The 10,000-nt window shown below is 28.9% G+C and overlaps 1 protein-coding gene across 2 annotated transcripts in view; it reads left to right on the forward strand.

Moving 5' to 3' along the window:
• Positions 1–7,943, forward strand: part of LOC122629458 — a 9,549-nt gene extending 1,606 nt beyond the window's left edge. For both annotated transcript variants that reach the window (XM_043812881.1, XM_043812880.1), the window contains exons 2-7: positions 3,065–3,431; positions 4,530–4,805; positions 5,283–5,515; positions 6,187–6,453; positions 7,007–7,262; positions 7,383–7,943. In XM_043812881.1, the coding sequence (XP_043668816.1) occupies positions 3,170–3,431; positions 4,530–4,805; positions 5,283–5,515; positions 6,187–6,453; positions 7,007–7,262; positions 7,383–7,558 (1,470 nt within the window). In that variant the 5' untranslated portion in view covers positions 3,065–3,169 and the 3' untranslated portion in view covers positions 7,559–7,943. The remainder of the gene's footprint in view (positions 1–3,064; positions 3,432–4,529; positions 4,806–5,282; positions 5,516–6,186; positions 6,454–7,006; positions 7,263–7,382) is intronic.
• The last annotated feature ends 2,057 nt before the right edge of the window (positions 7,944–10,000 follow it).

Genomic DNA, 10,000 nt, shown 5'->3' on the forward strand with positions numbered 1-10,000 from the left:
GAGAGAGAGAGAGAGAGAGAGAGAGAGAGAGAGAGAGTCAAGTGCTCTTCTTTCATCTTCTTCGTCTTTCTTTTTCTTTTTTTTTTTTTTTTTATTCAGTCTTCTTTCTTCCTCTTTTACAAGCTCCTCTACTACCAACTACTTACTTTCTTTCTCTTTTCAATAGAATCTCGTAGAACGTTGACCCTTCTTAATTCGTTTCTCTAGTAGTCCTCTGTACCTACTTATTTATAAGATCGCGGCTTTTTGTGGTATCCTTTATATGTACCCACATATATATATATATATATATATATATATGTATGTATGTATTTACGTATGTATGTATGATGTATGTATTTACTTTGCTTTTATTAGTTTCTTTTTTTTTTCTTTTTCTTTTTATTTAGTCCGTAAAAAAAAGCATTTGTATATATCTCAAGATCTTTTTTTCTCTCTTAATGAACGAGGAAGAATTTAAGGTTTATTTAAAAGAGAGATTCGTTTTGTAAAAGATTTTACTTGACATAAGTATTATTTACGATTAAATTATTTTATTAGAAAATACCAGACTGTGCTGCTTATTCGATTATAATGTGGAATTATAATTATGATAAAAATATCGATATTACGTTTGAAAAAATCTAATCTTTAAAAGTTCCTTTGGAAAATGAGAAAGCTTGTATATTATATCTACTTTGAAAGGACTTTTCTTTTCTTTTCTTTTTCTTTTTTTTTTTCTTTTTCATTTTTTTCCTTCTCTTTTCAGTTTATCGTCTAATCATGAAATCTAATCTTATCAGCTATCTCATATCGGTTAAAATATTATCTTTAGCGATTCTTAAGGGATGGCGTGGGGAAGATCGAAGATGAAAGAAAAAAAGGAAAGAAAAGAAAAAAAAAAAAATAACGAGCGAATTAATCGATTCTCAACAGAAAATGGATTCGCTAAGAGAATTTGTAGTTTTGTAATAATAGCATAGCAAAAGGTACACTTGTTTATTGCGAGCTTATCCTCATTTTATCACGAGTGTTATCGTATGTCGACAACAGATGTTTTATCAGAATCCTCTCAACGACGCGAACATCGGTCAGTAACATTTGTTACTTTATTTCTGGTATTTTTATTTTCCCTTTTTTTTTCTCTCTCTCTCTTTTTTTTTCATTTTTTATTATACTCTTCTTCGTTCTTTTTTTTCTTTCTTTCTTTCTTTCATTTTTTCTGTTTTCTCCCCTTCCCTACTAGCATCAAAGTTCTCGATCCTCTTGTTCTCAGCGACCAAGCGTGATTTATTATCCCGCGATGCGCGACGTATTGTGACGTCGAGAAAATTAATAAAAAAAAGAAAAGAAAAAAAAAAAAAAGAAAAGAAAAGGAAAGAATAAAAGAGAAAATCGATCGTAATATAAAATAGTTTCGCAGAAAATAGATACGTATTGGACGAAAAAAAAGATTCGTCGATTTGTCGAAACTTTTGATTAACAAACGTCAACTTGATTTGTGTTGCTTGTCTTTGGAAAAATTAAACAAAAAAGGAAACTACTTACCTTTTTTTTATTTGTTCTCTCTCTCTCTCTCTCTTTCTGGTTTTTTTTTTTTTTTTTTTTTTTTTTGTAATATCGTCGAAGATCGGAACGTTAACACGCGCCACTTCTGTATCGATCTCGAACGTTGTTTTTGAACATTTCATTCGATCGAGTACACTCAAAAAGGCAGTAACAGCATTTTAATTTCAATTTCAATTTCAATTTCGTTTCGTTTCGTTTCGTTTCGTTTCACTTTTTTTTTCATCTATCTTTTGTATTTTTCTCTCTCTCTCTCTTTTTTTTTTTTTTTTTAACTTTTTATCGATTAATAATCTTAATGAGGCAACGAAAGAATAACAGTCTACTACATATATTTCTCGATGTGTATTCGACGTGCGTTGAACGGTATATCAATGTCAACAAGAGTCCTTCGCTGTGCGAGCTGGATGCAAGAAAAGAGAAAAAAAGAAGAAGAAAAAGAAGAAAAAAAAAAGAAAGAAAGAAAACGGGGTGTAAGAAAATAGCGAAAAATCCCCCTCCCATTTTTGTTCACAGCTCGTTTGCGATCTTCGGTAATTTCATGGTCTCTCGTTCTCGCGTTTTTTATTTTATTTTTTATCTTTTTTTCTTTTATTTTATTATTATTATTATTATTATTATTATTATTTTTTTTTGTTCGTTTCTTACCCGTTTCGAAATTTTCATCGTGACGTACGTACGTTTTACTTCTCGAGTGGCATTGAAAGAGACGAGAGAAAAAAGAAAAAGAGAACTATTTATTAATTATATTTCTAGATGAAAATAAAGAAAAAAAAAAAAAGAAAAGAAAAAAGGGGGAAGAAAAACAAACAAACAAATAAACAAAAAAGGGGGAAAAGAAAAGAGAAAAAGACGAGCGTGAAGGAAATTCGAAGAACGCGAAGGGAGTTGGCTTTGTCGGAGCTTTGCCTATTTTTGCTGCGTCGTGCAAGAGCATTTATTAACCGAGTTCTTCGTTAAAAATTCTACGACTAGGAGAATATCGTGCCATACATACTATACATATATACGTACATATATATATATATATGTATATATATATATATATATATATCTACTCGTATATATGTACTCTCATTGCTCCGACATTGACAGAGAAAAAGAGAGAGAGAGAGAGAGAGAGAGAGAGAGAGAGAGAGAGAGAGAGAGAGAGAGAGAGAGAGAGAGAGACAGACAGAAAGATAGAGGAAGAGAAGGGGGGTAAAAAATGAGTGAAAAAGAAGAACGTCATACTTTCGAAATAAAAAGCTTCTTGAATAGTCTTTAGAATCTGTGATAGAAAAGTCCATTATACTTTCTATTCCTTCGGTACCAGAAAAAAGATAAAGAGGAGTTATCAGCTGGTATATAGTGTCCAAAAAAAAAAAAAAAAAGAAGGAAGAAACAAAATGTAGTGAAGTAAAATGAAAAAAAAAAAAGAAAACAGAGAAAAGAAAGAAAAAAAGAGAAAGAGATTACGTTAATCGATCCAACGTGACTAATCCTGTTAAGTGTTTAATTATAATATTCGATATTGCAGAAAAATTTACGAAATAGAACAACGATATAGTAAGAGAGAAAAATAAGTAACAAAAAAACCGCAAAACTGGCGAACCTGGCGAATCTCGCGAGTTGCGTCTCTACGATGATAGACGACGAAGAGCAAGAGGAGCTCCGTTGTACCGGAAGTGATGTAGAAATTGAAGAATACACCGATACGGAAGAATCACCGTACGTCGGCGCTTATCGTGCCAGTTCCGATAAGCTATTCGACAAAAGTAGAGCGACCTGGCAAAAATTCACCTTTCTAATCACTCTATTTACCGTGGTTACATCCGTAACAGTTCTTGTTATCGGTTTTCCACTTTATCTCGAAAGCATCAGTGCCGTATCCAACGCTTACACTGGTAAGCTGATATTCATGATCATTCGTTTTTTCCATATGATAAAATGAGAAAAAGAAATGTTTCTTTTTAAATCGTACATTTCTATGAAAAATATTATAGTATATAATATAGAAGTATAATGCGTTTTATAAGAAAACAATTTTCTTTTCGATCGGTTTTTCACTTTGTGTGTAGAAAGGTTCAGTGCGGTATCGTAACGTTGATATTATACAAGTCGATATTTATGATCATTCATTTTTCTTTAGGTAACACGAAGAAAATTTTTCAAACTATATGTTCCTATGAAAATATATATTGGAATATATGATATAATGGGTTTTATAAAGAAAATATTTTGTTGTCAGTTTTTCGCTTTTTTTAAAAAGTAGTCAATATCGTATCTAACGTTTACAATGGTAAAACGATATCCATGATCATTCATTTTTCATGGTGTAACTTGAAAGGATTTCAAAATTGTATAACTTATATGAAAAATATTCTATGTATTTCTTATATATAACACGTTTATAAGATCTATCGTTCTTATTATCTTGTGATTTCTAAACGTGAGATCACTGACCGTAAATAATGGAAGCTTACCCAGGAGAATGGAAATTTTATATATGTATACACACACACGCGCACACATAACTATATATAAATTCTCGAAGTGAAGAGCATGCGATCTTGTTAGTAGGGAGAAATATATTTTCTTTTACCTCACGGAGGTAAACGTGTCGACAAAGTGAATTTTTATTTGAGCAATGATCAAATGAGAAAAAAAAATGTATATATATATATATATATACATAAGATAGCTTGGTGCACTAAGGTAATTTATGAAAGAGTTATGTCAGACTTTGCATATATATGTGTTTGTATATTATATATATATGAGGTAACTTGGTACACTAAGATAATTTAAAAAAAAGTTATGTCAAACCCTGCATATATACATATATATATATGTGTGTGTATATATATATTTATTTATTTATAATTATATATTTATAGTACACTAACGTAATTTAAAAAATAATTATGTCAGATATACATGTATATGCATAAATATATGATTATTGGAAATAAAAAAGAAATAAAAAATGTTATTTTTTGCAGGTCTTCTCTTCAGTGCACTTGGGTCTGCTTGTATTCTTGGATTCGTCTATTTTGTTATCGAAAAAGTCTCTCCGCCTCCACCTTTGGTACCAAACTCGATGAGAATAAGGATACCACGTTGCATCCTAATCAAAATAAGCACGCTGTATGCTTTTTCTGGCGTTCTTGTTGCTCTATCTCTCGATCAAAATCGAGTTCTGTGTCATCTTCAAGATCCGATCAAGGGCATCACTCTACTTTTCTCATTGGTTTACTATTTCTTCTTCTCTCGCAAAAGTAAGATATATGTTTGTTCAAAAGAAAAAACAGATCGAAAATAATTATTAACATATAAAATCATATTAATTCATAATTATATTATATTCTATATTTTGTTAAATTAAATTAAGAATGCATTACCTTTAACAAAATTATCCAATATTTATATATTTATAAAAATTACAATTATCTCTCTCGTATTATTTATCTTGTTAAATAAATTAAAAGCAAATTACTTTTAACGATCTTTATAGCATTTATATTATAAAAAAAAAAAAAGAAAGAAAGAAAACTATAATTACATATTACTCACTTTGTTACTTAGATAAAATCCAGGATACATTAACATCACATATTAACGATCATACGATATACATATATAATTTGTCAAAATTATTAGAAAACAAAATAACAAAAAAATTGTCGATAAATACGACGTTGTATAAAAATATATATATATATATATATATATGTATATATACATATATGTTTCAGTGATGAGCCTTCAACGGATATTCGCAAGTACGACGATAATAGTAGGCCTGTTTATAAGTGTCGACTATGGTCTTTGCGATGAATTTCGTTGTAGAGGAAGAGAAGTGTCTGCACATACAGCGACGATGAGAGGATCCTGGGGCGTCAGAGCTGTCTGGACCTTTGTTTATGTCGGTGCACTGGCCGCTTTCGCTATGTTCTTCACTATGCTCGAGCGTCATTATACTACCGGGGTAAATTCCAAGATTTTTCTTTCTAATTACACGGCCAATTAACGTTGTTGCTCATTTCTGTCTTTTTAAAACTAGATCACACTAAATTAACAATACGAGAACACCGTGTATATATATATATATATATATATATATTTTTTTTTCCCCCATTGTTTTATAATGTTCTCGCAATACATTATTTCGAATTATTCCAAAGTCCGAATGTAGTGTAATTTGCTTATATTAGCTTGAAAAGAAAAAAAAAAAAAAAAAAAAAGAATATAAAAAGAAAAGAAACAAGTTCTATTACGTGAAATCTAATAATATTACTTTTACTTAACGAGTATAATTAATTGTTATTATATATCGAGGTTGACATATTTATTTCATAACGAAATTATTTTTTAATTCGTATCGATATAATTAGTTTTCATATCGGCATATGTGTATATGTACGTCGGTATCGATTGACAATTAATCTTGTTATGGAAAAATATAATAAAGTAAAAGTTAAAATGGAAAAGAAAAAAAAAAAAAAAAGAAAAAAAGAAAAAAGGAAATAATTAAAAAAAAAAAAAAAAAACGAGAACGAATATATACGTAAATTAAATCAATGAAATTGAGTGAACAAAATTAAATCGATGTATTAATCAAATATTTGATACGATATTATTTTTCTTGGCTTCGGATAGCAACAAAATATTTGTCAATTATTGACAACTCAGCCAAGTTCTTTCCTCTATACCGTCTCTCGCTTGGTCTCCTCGCGTGACATACGACGAAGAGGATCGGAAGAGGAGGGTGGTAGATTGTTGCACGTCACGGACCCAGATCCAACGATAAAGCCGAAGAATTATCCGAAACCACCCATACTTCAGACCCTTTTCCACATACATGCCATCGCATTTTTTGCGATTCTTACGCTCTGTTGGTTGGACACATTGCCTGGTATCGGTAGGGTGAGTATGATAAAAACGAAAAAAAAAAAAAAAAGAAAACTAATAATAATGAATAAATAAAAACAAACAAGAAAGAAAGAACGGAAAGTATTTATTTATTTTAGTGATCGACTATTAAATGGGAAAAAGTGTTGGACTATGTTACATTTTCCCTTTTTTTTCTTTTTTTCTTTGTTTTTTTATTTTTTCTGATATATTGAAATAACTGTTTTCTATAGTAAAAAGTTTCATGACTCATTGATTAACCCAGTAAAATTTGATTCGTATAGATTTAAATATATATATGTGTGTGTGTGTGTGTAATATATATATCAATTATCGATTATCTTTTATCTCGATATATATATATATATATTTATATTTAATTGGTGCAAATATAATTGCAATTTTTTATCACTTCACTCGATACGTAAAAATCGTGATTATCTCTGCATCAATATTTATATATATATATATATATGTATATAAGAGAAGACAAATATTTATATATAAAATTAAGATAGAAATGAAACCAAATGAAAATGAATTCTAATCGTTTAAATTCGTTTTTTAGGGTCTATCGCCAGTCGATTTATATCGCATCGTCGAACACGGTTTATCCTGTCACTTCAAAGCAATCGACTCTTGCTCGAATGTATACAGCCACGCATGGATTTGTCTATTAGCTTACGTAGTCTTCGTCATCTCGTCTATAAACTTTCTTTCGATGTGTGAAAGTGCTGTATTTACCGTAGCTGCGGCTACAGTTTCTCTTCCTTTATCTGGAATTTGGTGGAGCATTTACAAAATGAACGTCGGTGCTAACGGCGGTGAGTTTAAACTTCAAACGCATGTATATACGTACATATTATTATCAATTTTGTTAATATTAATATTGTTGTCATATAATTGAAATTATATTGAAATCAGATTGTATCCTATTGAAATAGGTTTCATTGTATGGTCACCTGGAGTAACTGGCGAATTAATTTGCGCTTTACTCGGTCTTCCGGTTGTACTCCTTGGCTTGGGCTTACTCGTCAGGTCTCACTTCAGGGATAATCAAGCTTATTATCAAACTATACAACCACCTGACATACAACACGAGCCATCATGCCATAGATGAATCCTTCTTACGTTATTTTTTTTTGCATAAATATATATATGTATATATATATATATATATATATATATACATATATATAGTTATATCAATATAATCGAGAATGAAAGAGAAAAAAATAATGAGAGATAATAGATAATCGATTTGGAAACGTAACAAAGAAACTCAAGCTACAAATTAAACGAACCGAAGTTTATTATCTTCTTATTATTAGCGTAATATAATTGTCGCTAATAAGTTTATTATTAATCTTTACTTAATCGTACATCTACCCACGAAGATAACGAACTTTTACGTAATTTAATTGAATCGATAATCGATCCCAAGAAGGATTTCAGATACGCACATACGCACGGACGATTCTTTAATCGTCTGACAATTTTTTGAAGAAAAGGAAAAAAAGAAGAAGGAGAAGAGGAAAAAAGATTTTAAAAGAAAAATAACAAAAAAAGAAGAAGAAGAAGAAGAAAGAGCAAGAAAAGAGAATAAGAAAAATACGAAAGGAGAGAATAAGAAAAATACGAGGGAGGGTTGATAAAACGATTGATTTTTCCTACGTAATGCCAACATACCAAAAAAATGAATAAATAAATAAAAAAAAAAAAAAAGGAATATTATCCGTCGAGCCAGAACGTTATTGCCAGTTTATATTTTATTTTGATAAGGAAGCATTCTGAAGAAAAATAAAAAAGTGTGTATACATATATATATATATACACACACACACATAGAAAAATTATATATATATATAAAATATATATAAAAAAAAAAGTGAAACGATCGCGAATTATTTCTATTGTACTTTGATGATGTATTATTGTAATAATAATAATAATAGAAAAATATGGAAGATCACATGAATGGGATAGAGAGAGAAAGAGAGAGAGAAAGGAATATATAGTGAAAGTAAAAGAGGAAAATAAACAAAAAAAAAAAAAAAAGAGAACAAACGAAATGACAAGGGAAAAAAAAGAGAAACTACTTTTGTAGGAAAAAAAATTATGCACGGCTCGTGTGTTTCTAGTCAAACTGAAAGTTACGTACTTTGATGTACCTTTAGATTCCACATTTTGTTTCGCAGTGTATATATATATATATATATATATAGTATACATATTATATACACACATATATATATTATATATATATGTATATATATATATATTCGTTGTTCGAATATAATAATAATAATAATAATAATAACAATAATAATAATAATAGTTATAATAATAATAATGATAATAACAATAACAGTGACGCGCAAAACGCATAAATTGCTCGCTGAAGAAAAAGTATTTTTTTATACGGATAAATTTTTTTAAAAACTGCTTCCCTATAATTAGACAGATATATAACATCTTCTAAGGGATGTTTCATTAGATGTTGAATTACAAAGGATGTCAAAGAAAAATGTTGAAAAAGAAAAAAAGGGGAAAAGATATGAAGAAGAATTAAAAAAAAAAAAAAAAAAAGAAAAAAGAAAGAAAGAAAAGAAAAGAAAAAGAAATACAAAAAAAAAAAAAAACGAACGAACAAACATAGAAACGAAAGACGAATAAGTCTTATAGAGCTTCGCAAATATATTTGTAATAACTGCGGAATCGTGGAAAAATGAAATTGAAATGAAGGAAGTAAATGAAGTCATTTATATATGTATATTGACGGAACAAGGCATTTCAATATCATTCTATGTTAGATAGAACAAATTATTAATCGCGTATAGCGTAACTTATAAAAATTAATATAACAAGTGGTTTTTTCTGTTACGATTTTTTTTTATTTTTTTAATTTTGTTTTGTTATTTTCTTTACCTTTCTTTATCTGTCTTTTTTGTTAATTTTTGATAAACTTAAAATTTATTTCACGGTTAAGGTATATATGCATATAAGTATCATTGTTTTATATATATATGTTACATGTTATTTTATTCACTTGAAGAAACCACGTGATCTTTTTCTACGTACGCGTTAAATAATTAATGTACAAATCGACTGTGATATTTTCCTACGTTTATAAGTGTTGTTTTCCTTTTGTTATTTATTCTTCTTCTTCTTCTTCTTCTTTTTTTTTTTTAATTATAAAAAAATACAGCATAGCGAAGGATTATTTTGCATCTTATTTAATTTGCAAGAGATATGAAACTAAAAGGAAAAAAAGATGAATTCGTTTGAGTTCCTTCTAATTTGATCTACAAACTGTTATCAAAAAGAAAAGAATCAAATTATGAGATCGAGCGAATGCGATCGAGTCGTGCGACGATGGGAATCGAAAAGAAAAAGAAAGAAAGAAAGAAAGAAAGAAAGAAAGAAAGAAAGAAAAAGAAACAAAAGAGAAAACAAGAAGAAATATATTTAAATATATTTGTGCCAAATTTCTCGAATTTTTTTGGTGTAAAAATTCAAATGTTAGACTAAAATGTATACTTATACACACAACACATACACA

The sequence above is a fragment of the Vespula pensylvanica genome, chromosome 5, assembly GCF_014466175.1.
Source record: "Vespula pensylvanica isolate Volc-1 chromosome 5, ASM1446617v1, whole genome shotgun sequence".
NCBI classification, from domain to species: Eukaryota; Metazoa; Arthropoda; class Insecta; order Hymenoptera; family Vespidae; genus Vespula; species Vespula pensylvanica.